Source organism: Hyperolius riggenbachi, chromosome 2 (assembly GCF_040937935.1).
Source record: "Hyperolius riggenbachi isolate aHypRig1 chromosome 2, aHypRig1.pri, whole genome shotgun sequence".
NCBI classification, from domain to species: domain Eukaryota; kingdom Metazoa; phylum Chordata; class Amphibia; order Anura; family Hyperoliidae; genus Hyperolius; species Hyperolius riggenbachi.
The window spans coordinates 265,582,267-265,609,086 of record NC_090647.1 but is presented as its reverse complement, the minus strand read 5'-3'; the positions used below and the strand labels follow the sequence as shown (position 1 = coordinate 265,609,086).

Below are 26,820 nucleotides of genomic sequence, written 5' to 3'. Positions count from 1 at the left end.
TATGATGTTTCTTTTTATGTGACCTAATCAGTATTATCTTTGATAGGTTATTAGAGTAACCAACATTGTAAAATATTGAAGTGAAACATCTGGATACATACCTGTAGGAACGGTCTCTTTACATGACACTCCTGCTCGTTTTTGGGCCTAAAAATATGAAATTCATGTATTGCATTAGCATGTATTGTATTTATATAGCGCCAACATATTACGCAGCGCTGGCCGATAAATAGGGATACATGCAATGTAAACAAGGGGTGACAGACAGAGAGGTAGCAGTTATACAACATAACACAAGGTCATACATGCAAACGGTATAAGATCAGAGCAGGATCATCCACCAGGCAATCTAGGCAGGTGCTTCGGGCCTAATGAGTGTCAAGGGGTCCATCTGCACCTTCTTTCACCTTTCTTCACTTCAACTTACCAAAAGTACCACAAGGGGGCCCCAAATCTACACCTAGGGCCCCATTGCATCTTAATCCATCTGTGTATAAGATGCACGATTATGCGATTTTATAGACACCCAGCAAATCAAGTCCGAGTTAGTCCATGAGAAGAGTGACATAGCTGGGGTTGCAAGATCAAGAAGGACACACTAAGGGGAGGGGGGGGGGGGGGTAGACCCTGCCAAAGGCTTACAGTGTAAAGGGTGGTGGAGGGACACATAAGGTATTGCATGCAAACCATTGTAGGCGACAAACTTGTATTAAAAAGTAGTAAGTTTATATGGTGCTAACAAATTAGCTGCTCTGCTGTGGCAGAGGATATTCTTGAGCTGACACAACTGAGAGATCAAATTACAGTGGTGATTAGTCACAGATGAGGGCGAGTTAGACAGGCTAAACTCTCTAAATACATACAGGGTTCATTTCTCTCTATTTTCCTTCTGTCCTATGCAAGAGTTCAGGTGCATTTTAACGGCTTCCAGACGTAGCTAATTGAAATCTACGCCCTGTTTGGGACCTGTTATCTCTGCCAGGGCGTAAATTTCAATTACTGTGCCACACGCTCCCGTTGCGGCAACCCACTCGCTCTGCCGTCTCTATGACAGCAGAGCTCCAAGAGCCAGTCATGAGCTAATTTCATTGGCTGACCCTGTGATCCCTGTGAGCAAGTCTGTCACAAAATGCATCTGCTGGCAAATTTCCTGAACTATTGATGAACTTCCTTCATTTCGCCAGCAGATGTCCTCTGTGTCCTCAGTGTTTGAAACTGCTTGAACTATTCTCTGCCACCAGCAGAGGTCTCACTCGCAAGAACTGTTATTGCAGATTTAATGAGGGCAGGTCTGTGTTCACCTGGACTTTGTCATCTGACTTTCTTGCACACTATATAAGCTGCTTTAACAGACCACCCTGTGCTAGCTCATCAATGTCTGTTCCTGATCCTGAGTCCTAGCCTTCTTGTCTTGCTCAGCCTTGTATCTGTAATTATCGTGTTTGACCTGTTTGCTGTATTTGACTAACCCTTTGCCTAAGCGATTATATCTTGTTTGTATCTCTGGTTTGACCCTGCATGTATGACGTTCCATTGCCTGCCGATTATATTCTGTTACTTTGCCTATGTATATAGTGTATATAATTCCTAAGTGTATATATCAGTCAGGTTCAGGGTTCAGTGTGCACACTATTGTTATGCTTGAGATACCTTTGCATATTATCCTATATGCAGGGGGCCCATAGCATATACAATCCCTGATAGGTTCTGCTACTGTGTCAGTTTCCAGTTGCACCATTGCTTAAGGCCCATACACACGTCGGATTTTTGCGAACGACCCGTCGTTTGAACGTTCCGTCGTTCAGTCGTTCGCACGTCAAATCCGACATGTGTACAGACTATCGTTCGGGTGATAAGACTGGTTTCCAGCGATCCGCCGGGCAGATCGCTGGAAACCAGTCTTAAGGTCCGTACACACGCCGGACTTTAGGCAACGACGGGTCCGTCGTTGCCTCCCGCTGGGTGGGCGTGCCAGCGACAGTCCGGCGTGTGTACGCTCTGTCGTCAGACTGATACGGCTGTTTCTGAGCGATCTGCCGGGCGGAACGACGGGACGTTCAAATGACCCGTCGTTCAGAAAAATCCGACGTGTGTATGGGCCTTAATACTAATAGCCTGACATCTGTATGATTCTCTGCATAAACTTAATGCTATTGTTTATGCGTCCTGGTTGTAGGATTCTCTGCATAAACTTAATGCTAATGGTTTATGCGTCCTAATTGTATGATTCTCTGCATAAACTTAATGCTAATTGTTTATGCATCCTGATGGTTAGATTCTCTGCATAAACTTGATGTCAATTGTTTATGCGTCCTTATTGTTTGATACTATGCATGATCTTAATGCCGATTGTTTGTGTAAGCTGTTTAACAGTTTAGTTGCATAACTCTGTGCATAAGCTTAAAGAGACACTGAAGCGAAAAAAAAAACACTGATATTATGATTTATATGTGTAGTAGAGCTAAGAAATAAAACATTAAGATCAGATACATCAGTCTAATTGTTTCCAGTACAGGAAGAGTTAAGAAACTCCAGTTGTTATCTCTATACAAAAAAACATTATCTCTACGACTTTCAAAAGTCGTAGAGGGCTGTTTTCTGACTTTTATTATCTCAACTGTTAGTTAACTATTTACTTTTCCTCTGGCAGAGGAGAGTTCATTAGTTCACAGACTGCTCTGAAAGAATAATTTTGAATGCTGAGTGTTGCGTAATCTGCACATATTAGAGAATGATACAATGTTAGAAAAAACACTATATACTTGAAAATAAAAATATGAGAATATTTTCTTTGCTGCTAATCTTCTAGTAGTTATTAATAGTACACAACCAATTCATTATATCATTTTTTTTTTCGCTTCAGTGTCTCTTTAATGTTCAACATTTATGCTGTTTCTCTTGAGACTGTTTACAATAAATCTTCATATTTATTTCTTTAATTCCAGTTTCAGTGTTTCTTGCATAGTGACAGAACAATCCTCCTTGCAATTCCCTTGCATTGCATACCAATGCATTAGAATCTTGACAAAGTCACTGTGACACCATGGCACACTCAATTATGGGGTGGTACATTCAAATATTTTCAGTTTCAGATGCTCAGTTGTCTTTATGGGCTGGTGCACACCGAGCGGCTTTTTGGGCGTTTTCAGATCCGCTTGCGGCTGCGGATCTGCTTGGTCAATGTATCTCAATGGGGTGGTGCACACCAGAGCGGCAGGCGTTTTGCAGAAACGAAAAATGCCTGGGTGAGGCATTTTTTGGATTTCGGATGCGTTTCTGCCTCCAATGTTAAGTATAGGAAAAACGCAAAACGCCTGTAAAACCGCTTGATCAAGCGGATTTTGATGCGGATGCGGATGCGTTTTTTTCAAGAATGCGCACTTCCAGGTCAAAGCGTGCTTCCTGTGTGGCAGATTTGCATGAGGGATTTTAGACTGCGCAGGAGGAAGATGGCAGCAAAGTGGTTTACCACAGAAAACCTGATAATTAAGATTGAAAACAGCCCAGAACTTTATGACAAGTCTTTGCCTGGATATAAAGACCACCAAAGGGCTCATGAAATCTGGAGCAACATTGCAAAAGATTTTCTTGGAGAAAAATGGAATACTTTGAGCCAAAAGGGCAAGGATTCTAAGAGTAAGTATATGTGTACAGAATTGTTGTATTTTATTGATTTCATGCAGCACTTTGCAGACAATATATCATCACCCCTGCACTAAATGAGTAATTAAACAATTAGAAATTTCATTATCACAGGTCTCTGGCAAAGCTGTTCTCTCTATAGCCATCTCTCCTTATAAACAGCAGGTACATGTGTGTGTATGTACTCACATGTATTATTAGGGCGCTATTTGCCACTTTAGAGTGTCATGAATGATATAGACATACAACACGGTTTCAAGAATGTTTATTTGCACAATAATACTGATCTCGTCATGTAAGTAAATAGCAGCCTGCAGGTTTTTTAGTTCTTACAGTTATGGCACAAAATAATCAGCTAATTTGTCTCTGTTGTGAATGGCAGAAATGGGACCACATAAAGTAGCTGGTGGTAAAGTGACAAGAGCACTGTTTGAAAGATCCCCCTCTTCCTCCTCTATGGTCATGCTATCTAGTGTTCTCACATAATTATGCAAAATACATGTTGCCTTCACCACTATTATAGCATACTTTGGTTGCATTTTTATAGCAGTGTGATAAATGCGCCATTTGTTTGCCAGAATTCCAAAAGCACATTCTACTACTTGTCTGGCTTTGGTCAGGCGGTTATTAAAGACTACTTTCTTATGAGTCATATCTCTCTGTGCATACGGTCTCATAACATGCTCAGACAGTGCAAAGGCCTCATCAGCCACAAACACACAGGGGTAAGGTGGTTCTACAGTGTCAGGCCAGGGGCGGGGTGGTGGTAAAGTCATCTGGCCTGTGCGAAGCTTCACGCCAAATCGACTGTGCTGGAAGACTGAGGAATCATGGGAACTTCCGTAAGCCCCAACATCCACATAGATAAATTTCAAATTAGGATCCACAACAGCCATGAGCACTAGTGAAAAGAATTTTTTATAATTGTAATAGAGACTGCCAGTGAATGCAGGCATAACCAGTCTGACATGTTTCCCATCCACTGCTCCAAGGCAGTTAGGGAAATCATGTTTCTCCCAAAAAAGCTGCATGTTAGCCTCCCACATAGGTACGTCAGGAGTTGGCATAAATTCCGGTTGAAGTACTTTCCAGATCAATTTGCAGGTGTCCAAAACTAAGTATCGGATTGTACTTCTTCCCATGAGGAATTGGTAGTGAAGTGCTGCATATGAATGCCCTGTTGCCAGAAATCTGCAAAAGAAAAGAAATAACATGTATGTTTATTTTTATTCCTAGTTACCCTCCTGCGGACAAGATGGAAGTCGGTCAGAGACAGTTACAAAAAGGAGATTGAAAAGCAATACCATGAATCCAAAAGTGGGTCTGGAAGTTCGCAGCGAACAAAATATAAATATTGTGGCATATTAGAATTTCTAAGAAAACATCATGAACCGGCTGAGTAAGGGCCCGTTCACACTGCACGCGTTTCCAGCCGCGTTTTGGAAACGCGTGCAGGTGGCCAAAACGCACGACATCAGACATTGCATAGAGTGCAATGTCTGATGTTCACACAGCATGCGTTCCGGACCTATGCGGTCCGGGAACGCATGCTGCACGCAGATTTTACAAAAACGCGCGGCTGTCCCATTCACTTTTCAGTGATGGGATCAGCCACGCAACGCATACGAACGCGGACATGCGTGCGTTCGTACGCGTTGCGGTCCGCATGCGTTGCGGTCCGCATTTTGTAGTCTGAACGGGCCCTTAGTATGGCGTAAATGTTAACCTATTGCAATGTTTGTCAACTTCGCCAATAGAACAGTGAAGGAAGGAGTAGGCCCACAATGCAATTCAGTAGTGTGGAACGCATAATCTGCCATCACTCTACCAAATATATTGGGGGACGTAGCTTAATGTAAGGATGGCATAGGTCCAGTTTAAAATGATTATTACATGACAGGAATGTGGACTGTTCGTTACCCAACATAACAGTTGCCTGACAGTGCTGGTTATATGTTTGGCTGCAGTAGTGTCTGCATCACACATCTGTAACACACATCTACCAAAATCAGTGCTAGTTTACTCAGGCCAGTTTTGCTCTATGCTTGCTCAGGGGCTGTGCCTAAAAGCTATGTACACAAATAATGGGAAAAATAGACAGGCTACTGCTATTGTTTTGCAATGAAAGATGCATCGCATTGTGCCCATATATTTGCTGTGACATCCATGGTCACTATTCCATGAACTAAAGTTGTGCTTTCCCCTTTCCAAAGGACTGAAGATAGCCTACCACCAGATCCTGAGGAGGACGATGTAGAGGTGCCACCTACCACCACCAGTGATGTGGAAGTTGAAGAAGACACTACACAAGATGTTGACACTGCTACACTGGAAGACAGTGACTCTACTACCCCAGATCACACACCACACAGCCCAGCGAGTAGTCGGACACGCACAACTGTCAGGTCTAGTAGAGGTGTGAGGGTAGCTACACAAGGCAGGAGAATAGGAAGAGGTATGAGCAGGGCTGAATACGACCAGAAGCTGATTAGTTCAATAGAAAAGGCTGTTGATCATATGGAGAAGCGAGAGGATGAAATGAAACAACTTAAAGAGCCATGCACACAGTATCTTTTAAGTTTGGTGCCACTATTACAAAAAGTGCCTCCTGATAAGCAATGGGCAGCCAGACATGCCATCTCTGAGACCCTGGGGAGATTCTTACTACCTGAGAGCCGTGCAGATGACAATGTGCACAACTACTTGCAGCAACCACACCTGCCTGCTTCCAGCCAACAATATAATGCACACCCACAACTCTCTTACCATATGCAACGCATTTATGACCCACCCCACTACCCACCAATGCATATGCATAACATGCCATATGGTCAACAGCCTCATTACTCTATGCCTCCACCTCAGCGCCCTGATCAAGGTATGCGATTTCAAACATCATCTATGCACAGTGACTCTACAGTGTACACTGATTTAACATCGCACAGCCAGCCTCATACAAATGCTGAATCAGGTACACATGCTTACAATCAGGGCCCTGGTAGTATGTGTGATTTGCTATCACAACATGACTAGTTTTTTGTAGTTTTACATTTTATTTTATTGTTCAATGCTCAGATTTGGATCTTACTTTACATTACCTCAATGTTATGAGGAGTCGCTCAGTTGGTGTGATTGCTAGGCGAAAGTTAGTGTCTTGTCGGCGAAGGGCATCCTTCAGTTTGGCTAAAAGGCCATCAAAACTAGGAAAAAAGAGCATGCTTATCTTTAGATCTACTGTTGTTTGTTGCAGAAACATTTTTCATTTGTGACATATTACTTTTGCTGCTGAAAGCAAAGTATGGACAACACATGTCCAAAATATTCTTTGCACAGAAGAACAAAACATTAAAACGAAAGATTTTGTTCAAACATTGCTTCATTACTGTATCCCATATGCTGATTGTTGCCATATACTTAATGAAGTATGCACCAGGAGTATGTAAGGTCATAATATACTACAAATGTTTTGGGTAAACTATGGATATATAATATAGTAGTTACTCCTATAGAAAAATTAGATGGAGGCCTTAGGCATTGAATACATAACACACCAGGATCAAGTATCACAGTTATTTGGTTAGCTTATGTATATGTTACGGCCAGAACCCGAAGTTTGGCCAGAACTAGAAGTGGCCGGCCACTTCGGGTTCTGGCCGGCCAATGCGCGAACTGGCCGCTGCGCTGCGGCCAATGTGAGAAATGAAACAATTCCTGTAAGGTTTAATGTGATGTTGTGACCGCAGCGCAGCAGGGCAAATGTATCACATCTTTACTTTATTCAATGGCATTAAGCCGCCCGGCTTTTTCCTCTGCCTCTCTCTCCTCCCCCCCCCCCCCCCCCCCCGCCTCTCTCTCCCCTTCTCTTATGGGCACAGCCGGGCGGGGACACGCGTGTCCAGGAGAGTCGTTCCTCGCGGCAGGAGAGCAGAGCGGGGAGGCTGCAGACATTGCTTCTGCCAGCACCCGCTCTGCAAGAACGGCAGGATTCCCCTGCCGCGACGAACGACTCCGGAGGGACACGCGTGTCCCCGCCCGGCTGTGCCCATAAAGAGAAGGAGAGAGAGAGGCGGGGGGGGGAGGAGAGAGAGGCAGAGGAAAAAGCCGGGCGGCTTAATGCCATTGAATAAAGTAAAGATGTGTGATACATTTTGCCCTGCTGCGCTGCGGCCACAACATCACATTAAACCTTACAGGAATTGTTTCATTTCTCACATTGGCCGCAGCGCAGCGGCCAGTTCGCGCATTGGCCGGCCAGAACCCGAAGTGGCCGGCCACTTCTAGTTCTGGCCAAACTTCGGGTTCTGGCCGTAACATATACACCGGATTGATTATTGTGTTGTTTTTCTGTTTACAGTCAAACACAGTTAACTAAGGGCCAAAAAGTGCTTCCAATTTCATTCCTCCCCAAAATACTTAGCCCCATGATAAAAATAAGTGACAAGTATTCTTACCTGGACACAGACATGCGGGTGTAGCCAAAAAACTTTTCTGGATGGTGCCTCAAATCTCTATATAGGGTCCTAAATTGACCCTTCCGGCGCCGCTCTTGTAGCATGGGATGCACCCAGTATCTCCTTGTCCTTGGCCTACGTCTCATATATGCTGCTACACAGAGCAATAACAGCACATCAGGAAACATTTTAAAAAACAAGTCACTCTTCTCTCCAAACCACAGTGTCACCTCTCCTGAACTAACCCACAATGTTGTTAACCACTTCCCGACCGCCCACTACACAGGGGCGGCGGGGAAGTGGAGCCCTGCAGGACGGCCTCACCCACAGAGGCGGCGGTCCATTTAAGGGCATGGGCGGAGCGATCGCGTCATCCGTGACGCGATCCTCCGCCGGCGCCTGTCACCGTTCGCTCGCCGCAACATCCCGCCGGCTATACGGAAGCGCCGGCGGGATGTTAACCCCGCGATCGCCGCATACAAAGTGTATAATACACTTTGTAATGTTTACAAAGTGTATTATACATGCTGCCTCCTGCCCTGGTGGTCCCAGTGTCCGAGGGACCACCAGGGCAGGCTGCAGCCACCCTAGTCTGCACCCAAGCACACTGATTTCTCCCCCCCCTGCCCCAGATCGCCCACAGCACCCATCAGACCCCCCCCCTGCCCACCCCCCAGACCCCTGTTTGCACCCAATCACCCCCCTAATCACCCATCAATCACTCCCTGTCACTATCTGTCAACGCTATTTTTTTTTTATCCCCCCCCCCTGCTCCCTGCCCCCTCCTGATCACCCCCCACCCCTCAGATTCTCCCCAGACCCCCCCCCCCCAGACCACCCCCCCCTGTTTACTGTATGCATCTATCCCCCTGATCACCTGTCAATCACCTGTCAATCACCTGTCAATCACCCGTCAATCACCCATCAATCACCCGTCAATCACCCCCTGTCACTGCCACCCATCAATCAGCCCCTAACCTGCCCCTTGCGGGCAATCTGATCACCCCCCCACACCAATAGATCGCCCACAGATCCGACATCAGATCACCTCCCAAATCCATTGTTTACATCTATTCTCTCCTCTAAACACCCACTAATTACCCATCAATCACCCATCAATCACCCCCTATCACCACTTGTCACTTTTACCTATCAGATCAGACCCTAATCTGCCCCTTGCGGGCACCCAATCACCCGCCCACACGCTCAGATTGCCCTCTGACCCCCCCTTATCAATTCACCAGTGCATTAATTACATCTGTTCTTCCCTGTAATAACCCACTGATCACCTGTCAATCACCTGCCAATCACCTATCACCCATCAATCACCCCCTGTCACCCCCTGTCACTGCCACCCATCAATCAGCCCCTAACCTGCCCCTTGCGGGCAATCTGATCACCCACCCACACCATTAGATCGCCCGCAAACCCGCCGTCAGATTACCTCCCAAATGTATCGTTTACATCTGTTATCTTCTCTAAACACCCACTAATTACCCATCAATCACCCCCTATCACCACCTGTCACTGTTACCTATCAGATCAGACCCTAATCTGCCCCTTGCGGGCACCCAATCACCCGCCCACACGCTCAGATTGCCCTCAGACCCCCCCCCCCCCTTATCAATTCGCCAGTGCATTAATTACATCTGTCCTTCCCTGTAATAACCCACTGATCACCTGTCAATCACCTGCCAATCACCTATCACCCATCAATCACCCCCTGTCACTGCCACCCAACAATCAGCCCCTAACCTGCCCCTTGCGGGCAATCTGATCACCCACCCACACCAATAGATCGCCCGCAGATCCGACATCAGATCACCACCCAAGCGCAGTGTTTCCATCTATTCTCTCCTCTAAACACCCACTAATTACCCATCAATCACTCCCTATCACCACCTGTCACTGTTACCTATCAGATCAGACCCTAATCTGCCCCTTGCGGGCACCCAATCGCCCGCCTACACGCTCAGATTGCCCTCAGACCCCCCCTTATCAATTCGCCAGTGCAATATTTACATCTGTTCTCCCCTGTAATAACCCACTGATTACCTGTCAATCACCTATCAATCACCCATCAATCACCCCCTGTCACTGCCACCCATCAATCACCCCCTGTCACTGCCACCCATCAATCACCCCCTGTCACTGCCACCCATCAATCAGCCCCTAACCTGCCCCTTGCGGGCAAACTGATCACCCACCCACACCAATAGATCGCCCGCAGATCCGACATCAGATCACCACCCAAGCGCAGTGTTTCCATCTATTCTCTACCCTAAACACCCACTAATTACCCATCAATCACCCCCTGTCACTGCTACCTATCAGATTAGACCCCTATCTGCCCCTAGGGCACTCAATCACCCGCCCACACCCTCAGAATGCCCTCAGACCCCAGCCCTGATCACCTCGCCAGTGCATTGCTTGCATCCATTCCCCCCTCTAATCACACCTTGAGACACCCATCAATCACCTCCTGTCACCCCCTAGCACACCTACCCATCAGATCAGGCCCCAATTTGCCCCGTGTGGGCTCCTGATCACTCGGCCAAACCCTCAGACCCCCTTCCGATCACCTCCCCAGTGCATGGATTGCATCTATTTTCCCCTCTAACCACCCCCTGAGACACCCATCAATCACCTCCTGTCACCCCCCTAGCACTCCTATCCATCAGATCAGGCCTAATACAACCTGTCATCTAAAAGGCCACCCTGCTTATGACCGGTTCCACAAAATTCGCCCCCTCATAGACCACCTGTCATCAAAATTTGCAGATGCTTATACCCCTGAACAGTCATTTTGAGACATTTGGTTTCCAGACTACTCACGGTTTTGGGCCTGTAAAATGCCAGGGCGGTATAGGAACCCCACAAGTGACCCCATTTTAGAAAAAAAAGACACCCCAAGGTATTATGTTAGGTGTATGACGAGTTCATAGAAGATTTAATTTTTTGTCAAAAGTTAGCGGAAATTAATTTTTATTGGTTTTTTTTCACAAAGTGTCATTTTTCACTAACTTGTGACAAAAAATAAAATCTTCTATGAACTCGCCATACACCTAACGGAATACCTTGGGGTGTCTTCTTTCTAAAATGGGGTCACTTGTGGGGTTCCTATACTGCCCTGGCATTTTAGGGGCCCTAAACCGCGAGGAGTAGTCTAGAAAACAAATGCTTCAAAATGACCTGTGAATAGGACGTTGGGCCCCTTAGCGCACCTAGGCTGCAAAAAAGTGTCACACATGTGGTACCGCCGTACTCAGGAAAAGTAGTATAATGTGTTTTGGGGTGTATTTTTACACATACCCATGCTGGGTGGGAGAAATTTCTATGTAAATGGACAATTGTGTGTAAAAAAATCAAACAATTGTCATTTACAGAGATATTTCTCCCACTTAGCATGGGTATGTGTAAAAATACACCCCAAAACGCATTATACTACTTCTCCTGAGTACAGCGGTACCACATGTGTGGCACTTTTTTACACCCTAAGTACGCTAAGGGGCCCAAAGTCCAATGAGTACCTTTAGGATTTCACAGGTCATTTTGCGACATTTGGTTTCAAGACTACTCCTCACGGTTTAGGGCCCCTAAAATGCCAGGGCAGTATAGGAACCCCACAAATGACCCCATTCTAGAAAGAAGACACCCAAAGGTATTCCGTACGGAGTATGGTGAGTTCATAGAAGATTTTATTTTTTGTCACAAGTTAGCGGAAAATGACACTTTGTGAAAAAAAACTATTAAAATCAATTTCCGCTAACTTGTGACAAAAAAATAAAAACTTCTATGAACTCACCATACTCCTAACGGAATACCTTGGGGTGTCTTCTTTCTAAAATGGGGTCATTAGTGGGGTTCCTATACTGCCCTGGCATTTTAGGGGCCCTAAACCGTGAGGAGTAGTCTTGAAACAAAAATGACCTGTGAAATCCTAAAGGTACTCATTGGACTTTGGGCCCCTTAGTGCAGTTAGGGTGCAAAAAAGTGCCACACATGTGGTATCGCCGTACTCGGGAGAAGTAGTACAATGTGTTTTGGGGTGTATTTTTACACATACCCATGCTGGGTGGGAGAAATACCTCTGTAAATGACAATCTTTTGATTTTTTTTACACACAATTGTCCATTTACAGAGGTATTTCTCCCACCCAGCATGGGTATGTGTAAAAATACACCCCAAAACACATTGTACTACTTCTCCCGAGTATGGCGATACCACATGTGTGGCACTTTTTTGCACCCTAACTGCGCTAAAGGGCCCAAAGTCCAATGAGTACCTTTAGGATTTCACAGGTCATTTTGCGACATTTGGTTTCAAGACTACTCCTCACGGTTTAGGGCCCCTAAAATGCCAGGGCAGTATAGGAACCCCACAAATGACCCCATTTTAGAAAGAAGACACCCCAAGGTATTCCGTTAGGAGTATGGTGAGTTCATAGAAGATTTTATTTTTTGTCAAAAGTTAGCGGAAATTGATTTTAATTGTGTTTTTTCACAAAGTGTCATTTTCCGCTAACTTGTGACAAAAAATAAAATCTTCTATGAACTCGCCATACTACTAACGGAATACCTTGGGGTGTCTTCTTTCTAAAATGGGGTCATTTGTGGGGTTCCTATACTGCCCTGGCATTTTAGGGGCCCTAAACCGTGAGGAGTAGTCTTGAAACGAAATTTCTCAAAATGACCTGTGAAATCCTAAAGGTACTCATTGGACTTTGGGCCCTTTAGCGCAGTTAGGGTGCAAAAAAGTGCCACACATGTGGTATCGCCGTACTCAGGAGAAGTAGTATAATGTGTTTTGTGGTGTATTTTTACACATACCCATGCTGAGTGGGAGAAATATCTCTGTAAATGGACAATTGTGTGTAAAAAAAATTAACAAATTGTCATTTACAGAGATATTTCTCCCACCCAGCATGGGTATGTGTAAAAATACACCCCAAAACACATTATACTACTTCTCCTGAGTACGGCAATACCACATGTGTGGCACTTTTTTGCAGCCTAACTGCGCTAAGGGGTCCAAAGTCCAATGAGCACCTTTAGGCTTTACAGGGGTGCTTACAATTTAGCACCCCCCAAAATGTCAGGACAGTAAACACACCCCACAAATGATCCCATTTTGGAAAGTAGACCCTTCAAGGTATTCAGAGAGGGGCATGGTGAGTCCGTGGCAGATTTCATTTTTTTTTGTCGCAAGTTAGAAGAAATGGAAACTTTTTTTTTTTTTTTTTTTTCCTCACAAAGTGTCATTTTCCGCTTACTTGTGACAAAAAATAATATCTTCTATGAACTCACTATGCCTCTCAGTGAATACTTTGGGATGTCTTCTTTCCAAAATGGGGTCATTTGGGGGGTATTTATACTATCCTGGAATTCTAGCCCCTCATGAAACATGACAGGGGGTCAGAAAAGTCAGAGATGCTTGAAAATGGGAAAATTCACTTTTGGCACCATAGTTTGTAAACGCTATAACTTTTACCCAAACCAATAAATATACACTGAATGGTTTTTTTTTTATCAAAAACATGTTTGTCCACATTTTTCGCGCTGCATGTATACAGAAATTTTACTTTATTTGAAAACTGTCAGCACAGAAAGTTAAAAAAATCATTTTTTTGCCAAAATTCATGTCTTTTTTGATGAATATAATAAAAAGTAAAAATCGCAGGAGCAATCAAATAGCATCAAAAGAAAGCTTTATTAGTGACAAGAAAAGGAGCCAAAATTCATTTAGGTGGTAGGTTGTATGAGCGAGCAATAAACCGTGAAAGCTGCAGTGGTCTGAATGGAAAAAAAGTGGCCGGTCCTTAAGGGGGGTAAAGCCCTAGGTCCTCAAGTGGTTAAGGACCCCACCCTTTTTATATTGGGTTTTTTACTTCAATTGCTCAATGTGCTTCACATGTGTCATCAATATATCGCACTTTAACCCTTTGTTTAAGGTCTTTCTACCTCTTTTCCTGAAAAACGCAAAACGCTTCCAAAAACGCTTGCAAAAACGCACGCAAAAAATGCAAAACGCCCCCAAAATGCCCCAAAACCACGCTATCAAAATGACACTAAGCGGTTCAAAAAACGCTAGCGTTTTGCGGATCTGCTTGCGGTTTTTGGTGTGCACCAGCCCTAAATGGAGACTAGTGTTTGCTCATTGATTGCAGTAGTTTAACTGTATGCCAGTTCTTTGCAACATGGTTCCTTCAGTAGGACTGGTCCCTGCTCTGACACTACCAGTCAGAGGAGCAGTTTATTTATTTATATATAAAAAAAGTTGGGTACTTATAATTTTTTTTAACCTCCTACATGAGGGGGGGGGGGGGGGGGGGAATCATGCAACATACAACATACAACATACCAATCTTTACAGGTAGCAACAAACTCTTCCACTTGCATCACACAATTGATAACAGAGAATGACAATGTAACAAGAGAGCTACAGCTCACGGCCAGGCCTCAACGGCTTGAAGACAAATGAAGTTGTGCTGCTCCTCCAGAGACCTCAGGAAAGACAGGGCTAATGCTGGATACACACTATGAGATTTTCTGGCCGATTGACTATGAAATCGATTATTTCTAACATGTTTAATTTGAGAAAAGAGGCTGCAAACAGGACATATAGTTCAATACACTGCGTCCCAGAACAGGTTAATATGTTTTCATAGTAAAATGTACTGATAATAATTAAATGCAGTCAGTGGCATAGATAGTGTTGAGCCGAAAATGTTGTAATTTCGTGTTACATTAATTATGGACGTGAATTTTGCCGCTATGACACGAATTCGTAATTGCCATATAAACCGTAATTCAGAATTCCGTAAGAAAAAATTCAGTTTAGTAATTTCTGCACAAATTCGTAATTTCATGTTTTCTATAGAAACAAAGTTATTTTAGTTACGAAAAAATTGATGTAATTTCATTGTAATAGTAATTCACTCATTGATTGCAATTACTGCTTGCAATTACTGATAATGCAAAGGCCCTTGCACATGCTGTCTCTTTAAATGTATCAGGAGGCTCTATCTGCAGCCACTTCTAAGACAGGTGCTCTTTGCCATGGTGCACTTAGCAGTCATGCATGCTGAGACACTTGGTTATTATGGGCCTTGCAATATCTGATACTGCAAAAGTCCCTGCACATGCGGTTGCTTTAAATGTATCAGGAGGCTCTGTACTGGAACATGATTCTGAGAACGGACAAATTTCCAAAATTCTTATTTGTTTGTGTTACGTAAACTATCGAAAAAATGATCGTAATTTCGAAATTCCCCATAAATGTGAAATTTTACGTAATTTTGTGCTCATCACTATAGAGTCTATGGGGCCCCATAGCAACATTTTTATGGGGCTATCAGATCTAGGTACTCTTGAGCAATACCACCTGCCCCTTCCCTATAGATATGAGTTGACAGGGCAATTTACATTTCCATGCAATGTACACTGTGTATAATCCATGGGCACTGAGACCAAGTCTGAGGGTAGAGAAACAAAGGAACGTAAATAGTGAACACATCTAGTATACCACCTGGGCTCCTTCATCTCTAGAGCCCCATAGCAGTTGCTATGGCTATTGCTGCTATGCCCCTGAATGCAGTGAAAATACCAAAATAATAATGAATACAATGATTCTGGCTAGTGTACTTTAGCTGTAGTTTCTTTTAGGATTTTAGCGGGGAGATCAGTGACCATAAGAATCAGGGGCGCCTGGAGGCACAGGCATTACAGGCAGCCACTTGGGGCGGCATGTCTGTCGCCAGGCGCTGGCCACATTCATTAATCTCCCCATTTTGCATGCTTGTGTACGCTGCAGGGATCGCAGCTTGAGCTCCTAGCTTCCTGCGCAGCCATCATCACTCTCCCCCTTCCTCCCCCGCTGGCTAATAGAGACAGAGCAAACACACTCTGCCCCTCCTCTAAGGCCACCCCTTTCTGGCTTCCATAACAGCCACAGGCGCAGAGCAGTGTCTGAGAACTGCCTGCGTGTGGCCTCAAGCTCCGCCCCCGACAGCAGGAAGTTTGGGATTCCACTGTGGCTACCTAAGCCAGCATGCATCCTGAGTCCCCATTCCCTGAGCCTGACGTGGGTGCAGAGGAGAGGTGACCAGGGGGCTGAGATTAGTGTTGGGCGAACATCTAGATGTTCGGGTTCGGGCCGAACAGGCCGAACATGGCCGCGATGTTCGGGTGTTCGAGCCGAACTCCGAACATAATGGAAGTCAATGGGGACCCGAACTTTCGTGCTTTGTAAAGCCTCCTTACATGCTACATACCCCAAATTTACAGGGTATGTGCACCTTGGGAGTGGGTACAAGAGGAAAAAAAATTTAGCAAAAAGAGCTTATAGTTTTTGAGAAAATCGATTTTAAAGTTTCAAAGGGAAAACTGTCTTTTAAATGCGGGAAATGTCTGTTTTCTTTGCACAGGTAACATGCTTTTTGTCGGCATGCAGTCATAAATGTAATACAGATGAGAGGTTCCAGGAAAAGGGACCGGTAACGCTAACCCAGCAGCAGCACACGTGATGGAACAGGAGGAGGGCGGCGCAGGAGGAGAAGGCCACGCTTTGAGACACAACAACCCAGGCCTTGCATGCGGACAAGAAGCGTGCGGATAGCAATTTGCTTTTTGTCGGCATGCAGTCATAAATGTAATACAGATGAGAGGTTCCAGGAAAAGGGACCGGTAACGCTAACCCAGCAGCAGCACACGTGATGGAACAGGAGGAGGGCGGCGCAGGAGGAGAAGGCCACGCTTTGAGACACAACAACCCAGGCCTTGCATGCGGACAAGAAGCGTGCGGATAGCAATTTTCTTTTTGTCGGCATGCAGTCATAAATGTAATACAGATGAGAGGTTCCAGGAAAAGGGACCGGTAACACTAACCCAGCAGCAGCACACGTGATGGAACAGGAGGAGGGCGGCGCAGGAGGAGAAGGCCACGCTTTGAGACACAACAACCCAGGCCTTGCATGCGGACAAGAAGCGTGCGGATAGCAATTTGCTTTTTGTCGGCATGCAGTCATAAATGTAATACAGATGAGAGGTTCCAGGAAAAGGGACCGGTAACGCTAACCCAGCAGCAGCACACGTGATGGAACAGGAGGAGGGTGGCGCGGGAGGAGAAGGCCACGCTTTGAGACACAACAACCCAGGCCTTGCATGAGGACAAGAAGCGTGCGGATAGCAATTTGCTTTTTGTTGGCATGCAGTCATAAATGTAATACAGATGAGAGGTTCCAGGAAAAGGGACCGGTAACGCTAACCCATCACAGATGTTCCCAGCAGAGACACAGAGTGTCAGTAAACACAATGCTATATAGTGTGGGTGAGCGGTGTACTACTGTTCCCAGCAGCGACACAGAGCACAATGCTATACAGTGGTGGGTGAGCGGTGTACTACTATTCCCAGCAGCGACACAGAGCACAATGCTATACAGTGGTGGGTGAGCGGTGTACTACTATTCCCAGCAGCGACACAGAGTGGCAGTAAACACAATGCTATATAGTGTGGGTGAGCGGTGTACTACTGTTCCCAGCAGCGACACAGAGCACAATGCTATACAGTGGTGGGTGAGCGGTGTACTACTGTTCCCAGCAGCGACACAGAGCACAATGCTATACAGTGGTGGGTAAGCGGTGTACTACTGTTCCCAGCAGCGACACAGAGCACAATGCTATACAGTGGTGGGTGAGCGGTGTACTACTATTCCCAGCAGCGACACAGAGCACAATGCTATACAGTGGTGGGTGGGTGAGCGGTGTACTACTGTTCCCAGCAGAGACACAGAGTGGCAGTAAACACAATGCTATATAGTGTGGGTGAGCGGTGTACTACTGTTCCCAGCAGCGACACAGAGCACAATGCTATACAGTGGTGAGTGAGCGGTGTACTACTGTTCCCAGCAGTGACACAGAGCACAATGCTATACAGTGGTGGGTGAGCGGTGTACTACTATTCCCAGCAGCGACACAGAGCACAATGCTATACAGTGGTGGGTGAGCACCTATTGAGATATTTGATAAATAAAGAATTTGTATTTTTTATACTTTCAAGTTGTATGAAGTTAGTTCTTATGGCAAATTGTATTGTGGTTAGACACGTATGCCTTACAACCAATGAAAACTTTCACCCACGCACGGCCGGCCTTTGACCTGAGCGACCGGAGCGATCGCTCAGGGCGCCTGGCCGCAGGCTTTCAAGGGGGCACCGCACGGCTCCTGCCGCCCTGGCCACATATTGTTAATTTGTGGCTGTGATCTGCTGCAGCGGCCGTACGTACATACAGCTCCCCTGGCTGTATGTACAGTAAAACGGGGAGCGCACCTACCCCCACCCGGCCTAGCCGCTCTCAACGCGATTGATCGCATCTCCCTTTCCCCTCATGCACGCAGCGCATTGCACGTCAGATGCGCCCAGCGTGCAAAGTCATTGGAGCTCATGTGTGACGAGGCGGCGGCGGCACATGTTCATACCGCTGCCTGCTTTCCCAGTCCCCGCTCTGTATTCATACCGCAGCCCCGACAGTGCCTGCCCTGCCATGTGAGTAGAAGAGAACAGAGCCAGCATGGCAATCAGGAAGGCCAAGGAGTGCAGGCATGAAGAGACTAGAGAGCAGCTTACGCTGCTGCGCTGACACCTTCTCCCTCAGCTCCAGACTGGATCAGGCTCCTCAACAATGTGCTATGGCTCCAGCCAGACTGACAGAGAGTGTATTGCACACATACAACGGAGGTCTGAGGTGATATATTTTTCCTTTTAATTTCGATCTTTCTAATGTCTAGCACTTGGGGAATTGTGATGTGGCTTTATGGGGGGGAGGGGGAGGGGGAAGGATGGGTCGGTGTGTGTTACTGGAGTAGGTTTATTGGGGAGGGAAGGGTCTGCATGTGTAGGTGATTTGGTTGTAGTGAGGGGAGGAAGGGTAAGCGTGTGGTGTTAGTGAAGTGGGTTTATTGGGGGGGAGGGGATGGTTTTGGGGTTTTTTTGGAGGGTGGAGGGGGTTAGAGAAGAGTGTGTATGTGTTTGCAGCCAGTGTGGGCTTATTGGTGGGAAGGGTCTGTTTGTGTAGTGATTTGCAGTGATCCCCCCACCCCCATTTATTTATTTATTTTTTTATTTTACTGCCCGAATAGCTTAAGAAAAATAGAACAAAGACGTTCACTTACCTGGGGTTCCTTCCAGCCCCCTGGACTCTTACTGTGGCCACAACATCTTCCTGATCCCCTCTGGCAAGCAGCGTCAACCCCTGCGAAGTTGGCCAGTTGCAAGGTACTGCGCATGTGCATGTGCGGCCGCGTGCACCCTGGTCGCATTCCCACTATCAGAAGCGTTCTGCGCATGCACAGTAGCAATTTCCACATACTGCACAGGGTGCTTCTGGCGGCGGTAGTGCGACCAGGGTGCATACAGCTTAGGGCCACACATGCGCAGTAGCCACCGACTGGCGGCGACAGACCAGCTTTGCGGGGGTTACTGCTGCTGGCCAGAGGGGCTTAGCAGGATGTCGTGGGCACAGTATGTGTCCAGGGGGCTGAAAGAAGCCCCAGGTAGGTTGAAATCCTTTTTTTTTTTTTCATTTCACTTAAGTTTCCCTTTAACGAAAACTTTCTAACTACAAGCATTTATACTTACCTGGGGCTTCCTTGTTGTCCTCCTGGGCTCGTCCGTTCCTCCCATCTGGCCTGGTTAAAGCTGCAATTAGGCTTAGTTCCGCTTCGCTGTGCATACGCAGTAATCCCAAACTACCAGGCTGGACAGGGAAGAAGCGGAAAGGACCAGGAGGATTTGAGGGAGCTCACAGCCTACAAAGGGCAGGAGAAAAGACCCAGGTAAGTATAAATGCTTGTAGTTAGAAAGCCTTGGCTTTCCTTTAAAAAACATGCTATATACAGTTAGGCCTCGTTCAAATTGCGTTCCAGGTGCGTTTGCTTTGGGCGTTTTTAATGCTTTTTTCCCCTTCCCCTGGTAAGCATTTTTGTAAACTTGTAAAAGTGTGTGTGTGTGTGCGCATGTGTGCACGTGAAGAGGATGGGGGGGGGGGGGGCACCAAAATCTGGTTACGCTCAGGGCGCTTGGAAACCTAAGGCCGGCCCTGCACCCACGAATTGTATTGTGAGCGGTGTACTACTATTCCCAGCAGCGACACAGAGCACAATGCTATACAGGGTGAGCAGTGTACTACTGTTCCCAGCAGAGACACAGAGTGGCAGTAAACACAATACTATATAGTGTGGGTGAGCGGTGTACTACTATTCCCAGCAGCGACACAGAGCACAATGCTATACAGGGTGAGCGGTGTACTACTGTTCCCAGCAGAGAGACACAGAGTGGCAGTAAACACAATGCTATATAGTGTGGGTGAGCGGTGTACTACTGTTCCCAGCAGCGACACAATGACTGGGGGGACCCTGGCTAGCCTGGCTGGAGAGAGAACTACCCTGCCTGCTTACCCAAAGCTAAACCCACAGACAAATGGCGGAGAAATGACGTGGATCGGGTATTTATTTACCCGAACCACGTGACCCGTTCGGCCAATCAGAGCGCGTTCGGGTCCGAACCACGTGACCCGTTCGGCCAATCACAGCGCTAGCCGAACGTTCGGGGAACGTTCGGCCATGCGCTCTTAGTTCGGCCATATGGCCGAACAGTTTGGCCGAACACCATCAGGTGTTTGGCCGAACTCGAACATCACCCGAACAGGGTGATGTTCTGCAGAGCCCGAACAGTGGCAAACACTGTTCGCCCAACACTAGCTGAGATGCAGCAGGGGACAGGCGAGGAGTCAGTGTCCTCTGCACTATGTGAAGAATGAGGAAGAGAACGAGCTGGCAGACAGCGAGCGAGCTGCAGTCACAGGTGTGTTAGCAAGCAGGCAGAGGCAATTGTCTTTTACATGCCTGTAGCTGCGGCTGCGGTTAAGTGGCCCCATCAGCATGTAATAATCATCTGATCTGGCTTTTCAACCTGCCTGCCTGCTCTACTGCGGTTTCCGAAAACACGCTGGCTGAGCGTCCAGGTTTCTATGGAAACAGACACTCTCCAGCCCGCAGAGAATCAGTGTGTGCCCTGCACCGCGGTCCTCACATCAGCGTGCACACTTGTGAGCAGGCTCATACTGACCCGCTGGGGTACCGGTAATTTTCCCAGGGGGCCCCGCCTCTACATCTCTGGTGGTCCCCGCACGGTGCTGCCCCAGCTGCCCGCACAAGTGTTTGACAATGCTGAGCTGCTGATAAGAAGATGCTGATCTTCTGAATTGAAGAGCCAGGTTCCACCTACCCCTCCTCCTCTTGCTTCCTCCCCCCCTCGATGTTGATCAGCTGCGTGTCAGCATTCCGCAGCTACTGTCTGTGGCGCGAAATTTGTACTAGAGGATAGAGATGGGAAGTTCGGATCTTTTCAATGATCCGGATGATTCGAATCGGATCATTGAAAAGATCCGGATCTTTGATCCGAATCTCGGATCATTTTACAGGGGAAGCATTCAGGGGTGAAATGACTAGCAGGGCAGGAGAAGGAGAGGGGGGTGGACACACAGAGAAGGGGAGAAGATGGACAGAGGGCAATGAGTGGACAGAGAAGGAAGGAGAGCATAAATGTTTGTTTGCACACAATACCCACATGCTGCAATCATATGCTTTACATATATTTCACCTACATGTTCATCTGTATACCTTGAATGCAAATGTCGCACAGTGAAAGAAAGCATTCCTCAAACTATTCCCAGAAGATAAGTGCAGCTGTTTAGAGCGAGTGCAGGAGGATCATATTGCGCTGCAATCACAGTGCCTGCAAAGTTACTGAGCTGTGCTGACTCTGAGCCAAAAGTTTCCAATGTGTTCACTGTGCACAACTACGGAACAGACGGCCTGTAATGAGCAGCGCATTGCAGCCAGTATGTGTGCTCTACACATATCTGGCAGTGGCACCCATGTCCCCTCTACCTGTCCCTGCAAGGCTGGCTCCCCTGAGTCCCCTCCAACAGAGCGATCCATCTCTGCTCTGATTCCAGGACCCCGCTGCCCGCTGAGAGGGGGCGTGTCGCTCCTAGCCCTGCCCCTTTTGCGATCCGAATCACTCATTTTGATGATTCGGATGATTCGACTCACAAACTAGATTCGGATCAAAGATCCGAATCGTTCATGATCCGGACAACACTACTAGAGGAGTGAGGAGCAGTGGAGCGAGCCGAGCACTGGGAGCTGCACATGGAGGAGAGGAAGATCAGAGACATAGCCAGACCCAGCCGGCAGCTGTACAGGAAGGAGATCAGAGACAGAGCTAACGGCTACATAGCCTGCAAGATGTACATGGAGGTGGGAGCAGAGACGCAGCCAGACTGAGGACACTCAGCCAGAGAGGGAAGGGGTGATATACTCTGGCTTCTTATTTTTGCCATTTGATCTCTATTCTTTACTATTCTGTCTCCATCTCTGTGCCCACCCTCTCTCCCTGTGCATCTCTCTCTCTCTCTCTCTCTCTCTCTCTCTCTCTCTCTCTGTGACTTCTCTCCTTGCATCCTGCGCTGTGCTCACCTTTCTACCTTCCTTATGTCCCGCCTGTGCCCACCTTCCATGCTTCCCCCTCTGTGCCCACCTTCCATGCGCCCCCCCTGAGCCCACCTTCCTTGCGTGCCCCTGTGCCCACCTTCCTTGCGTGCCCCTGTGCCCACCTTCCTTGCGTGCCCCTGTGCCCACCTTCCTTGCGTGCCCCTGTGCCCACCTTCCTTGCGTGCCCCTGTGCCCACCTTCCTTGCGTTCCCCCTGTGCCCACCTTCCTTGCGTTCCCCCTGTGCCCACCTTCCTTGCGTGCCCCTGTGCCCACCTTCCTTGCGTTGCCCCTGTGCCCACCTTCCTTGCGTGCCCCCGTGCCCACCTTCCTTGCGTTCCCTCTGTGCCCACCTTCCTTGCGTTCCCCCTGTGCCTACCTTCCTTGCGTGCCTCTGTGCCCACCTTACTTGCGTGCCCCTGTGCCCACCTTCCTTGCGTGCCCCTGTGCCCACCTTCCTTCCGTTCCCCCTCTGTGCCCACCTTCCATGCGCCCCCCCTGTGCCCACCTTCCTTGCGTGCCCCTGTGCCCACCTTCCTTGCGTGCCCCTGTGCCCACCTTCCTTGCGTGCCCCTGTGCCCACCTTCCTTGCGTGCCCCTGTGCCCACCTTCCTTGCGTGCCCCTGTGCCCACCTTCCTTGCGTGCCCCTGTGCCCACCTTCCTTGCGTTCCCCCTGTGCCCACCTTCCTTGCGTTTCCCCTGTGCCCACCTTCCTTGCGTGCCCCTGTGCCCACCTTCCTTGCGTTCCCCCTGTGCCCACCTTCCTTGCGTTCCCCCTGTGCCTACCTTCCTTGCGTGCCCCTGTGCCCACCTTACTTGCGTGCCCCTGTGCCCACCTTCCTTGCGTGCCCCTGTGCCCACCTTCCTTCCGTTCCCCCTGTGCCCACCTTCCTTGCGCCCCCCCCCCTGCGCCTACCATCCATGCGTCCCCCTGTGCCCACCTTCCTTGCGTCCCCCTGCGCCCATCTTCCATGATTCCCCCCCCACCCCGTGCCCACCTTCCATGCTTCCCCCATGCCCACTTTCAGTGCGTCCCCCCTGTGCCCACCTTCCATGCGTCTCCCCTGTGCCCACCTTCCATGTGTCCCCCCCTGTGCCCACCTTCCATGTGTCCCCCCTGTGCCCACCTTCCATGGGAGGGGGCCCAAATCTGCTACTTTGCTTAGGGCCCCATTTGGCCTTAATCCGGCTCTGCAATGCATTACATGCTGAGGGGCTCAGAGAGGGGCCCTTAGACCCCGAACCGGGCCCCAATCAGGTGCTTGAGGTGCCTGGTTGATGATCCGGCTCTGGAGGCAGCAGGTATCATTTTACCACAGATTAGAATGCCCCAATGTTTTTGTTGTGGTTTTTGCAGGGACGGAGCTGCTGTCAGGTCTGTCTGCAAGAATACAAAGGGTGAGAGTAGAGAATCAGCACTGTAAACTCATTAGAGCAGCCAGGGGTTAAGCAAACAAATAGATGTTATCTCACTTTTACTGTGATGTCCAGGCTTAAATTGCAGGCTGTGCTTTCACAGATCCCAGACTCCTAACTTGGGCCCTTAGAAGAAACAATCCAGGCACCAAGCTTCTGAGCCCTGTCTCTCTCCCCACACCCACCCCACCTGCCTGCTCTGTGTAAAATATCTCCACAGAAATGACAATTTGTGGATAACAGGTGCCCCAACCGCCCCGATTTCGGCGGGACTGTCCCGATTTTGGGGGGCCGTCCCGCTGTCCCGCGCTGCCCCCCCCGGTCCCAGCCGCTGGGGTTTGAGGGGGGGGAAAAAAAAAACTCGATCGAGGCACCAGCCCAGTATGCGGTATGGATGGCCGCCGCCGCCGTTAACCTTTTCCCTCCCTATATGCTCCCCAGTGTCCCCTTCCCCCCGCAGAGTAAAACGGCCAGCGAGCGGGCTTTAAGTGTTACCATTGCCGTACCGGGATGTCATCTGACTCTTCTAGGCTTCCTGCTTCCTGTGACGTCACAGGAAGCAGGAAGCCTAGAAGAGCCAGATGACATCCCGGTATGGCAATGGTAACACTTAAAGCCCGCTCGCTGCCCATTTCACTCTGCAGGGGGGAAGGGGACACTGGGGAGCATATAGGGAGGGAGGGAGGGAGAAGGTTAACGGAGACGGCGGCTGTCCATGCCGCATACCGGGCTGGTGCCTCGATCAGGTTTCCCCCCCCCCCCCCCTCTCTCTGCCCACCCACGGAAACCCTCACCATCCTCCTCACCCACTGGCACCCTCACAGCGCCTCCCCTTTCGGGAGTGATTAAAAATGTATAATTTAAAAAAAAAAAAAACACCTTTTTGTGTGGGGTAGGCGTGGCTAGGGAGTTGGGGGTGTGACCACGGGTGTGGCCTAAGTGTCCCGTTTTGAAAAATCAAAATGTTGGGAGGTATGGGATAATGACTCACTAATTAAGAAGCAGAACAACTGGAAGTTAGTATCTGAGTTTGATGTGCTGGGAACACTGTATCTGCGTTTGTGCGGGGGACACGGTATCTGCGTTTTGATGTGCGGGGGACATGGTATCTGCGTCTGATGTGCGGGGGATACGGTATCTGCGTTTGTGCGGGGACACGGTATCTGCGTTTTGATGTGTGGGGGACACGGTATCTGCGTTTTGATGTGCGGGGGACACGGTATCTGCGTCTGATGTGCGGGGGACACGGTATCTGCGCCTGATGTGCGGGGGACACGGTACCTGCGTCTGATGTGCGGGGGACACAGTATCTGTGTTTGATGTGCTGGGGACACTGTATCTGCGTTTGTGCGGGGGACATGGTATCTGCGTTTTGATGTGTGGGGGACACGGTATCTGCGTTTTGATGTGCGGGGGACACGGTATCTGCGTTTTGATGTGCGGGGGACATGGTATCTGTGTCTGATGGGGACATGGTATCTGCGTTTGATGTGCAGGGGACATGGTATCTGCGTTTGATGTGCGGGGGACATGGTATCTGCGTCTGATGTGCAGGGGACATGGTATCTGCGTCTGATGTGCAGGGGACATGGTATCTGCGTCAGATGTGCGGGGGACATGGTATCTGCGTCTGATGTGCAGGGGACATGGTATCTGCGTCTGATGTGCAGGGGACATGGTATCTGCGTCTGATGTGCAGGGGACATGGTATCTGCGTCTGATGTGCAGGGGACATGGTATCTGCGTCAGATGTGCGGGGGACATGGTAACCGGGTTTGATGTGCGGGGGACATGGTATCTGCGTTTGATGTGCGGGGGACATGGTATCTGTGTCTGGTGTGCGGGGGACATGGTATCTGCGTCTGATGTGCGGGGGACATGGTAACCGGGTTTGATGTGCGGGGGACATGGTATCTGCGTCTGATGTGCGGGGGACATGGTAACCGGGTTTGATGTGCGGGGGACATGGTATCTGCGTTTGATGTGCGGGGGACATGGTATCTGCGTTTGATGTGCGGGGGACATGGTATCTGCGTCTGGTGTGCGGGGGACATGGTATCTGCGTCTGATGTGCGGGGGACATGGTAATTGGGTTTGATGTGCGGGGGACATGGTATCTGCATCTGATGTGCGGGGGACATGGTAATTGGGTTTGATGTGCGGGGGACTTGGTATCTGCGTCTGATGTGCGGGGGACATAGTAACCGGGTTTGATGTGCGGGGGACATGATATCTGCGTTTGATGTGCGGGGGACATGGTATCTGCGTCTGGTGTGCGGGGGACATGGTATCTGCGTCTGATGTGCGGGGGACATGGTAATTGGGTTTGATGTGCAGGGGACATGGTATCTGCGTCTGATGTGCGGGGGACATGGTAACCGGGTTTGATGTGCGGGGGACATGGTATCTGCGTTTGATGTGCGGGGGACATGGTATCTGCGTCTGGTGTGCGGGGGACATGGTATCTGCGTCTGATGTGCCGGGGACATGGTAATTGGGTTTGATGTGCGGGGGACATGGTAATTGGGTTTGATGTGCGGGGGACATGGTAACTGGGTCTGATGTGCGGGGGACATGGTATCTGTGTCTGATGTGCGGGGGACATGGTACCTGTGGTTTTTTTTGGGACGGGGGGGGTTGGGGGGGGGCGCCACAGGTTTTCTCGCCTGGAGTGACAAAATGGCTAGAGGTGCCCCTGATAAGAATGCCAAAAACATTGACATTGGAGCAGAATCCAAATATTCTTAATAATGCTACTTC

General features: G+C 48.5%; 2 protein-coding genes across 2 annotated transcripts in view; both read right to left on the bottom strand.

Annotated features, from left to right (window-relative positions):
* The window catches only part of LOC137544299 (multidrug and toxin extrusion protein 2-like), a 204,465-nt gene that overhangs the window by 42,078 nt on the left and 135,567 nt on the right, over positions 1-26,820 (bottom strand). Inside the window, exon 16 of the mRNA XM_068265355.1 lies at positions 102-147. Coding sequence (XP_068121456.1) covers positions 102-147 — 46 coding nt within the window. The remainder of the gene's footprint in view (positions 1-101; positions 148-26,820) is intronic.
* Positions 3,892-6,977, bottom strand: LOC137544298 (uncharacterized). The gene is made up of 2 exons (XM_068265354.1): positions 6,741-6,977; positions 3,892-4,833 (listed from the first exon to the last, which is right to left on the bottom strand). Exons 1-2 carry the CDS (start codon positions 6,896-6,898, stop codon positions 3,978-3,980), a joined length of 1,014 nt encoding a protein of 337 aa, XP_068121455.1. The 5' UTR covers positions 6,899-6,977; the 3' UTR covers positions 3,892-3,977.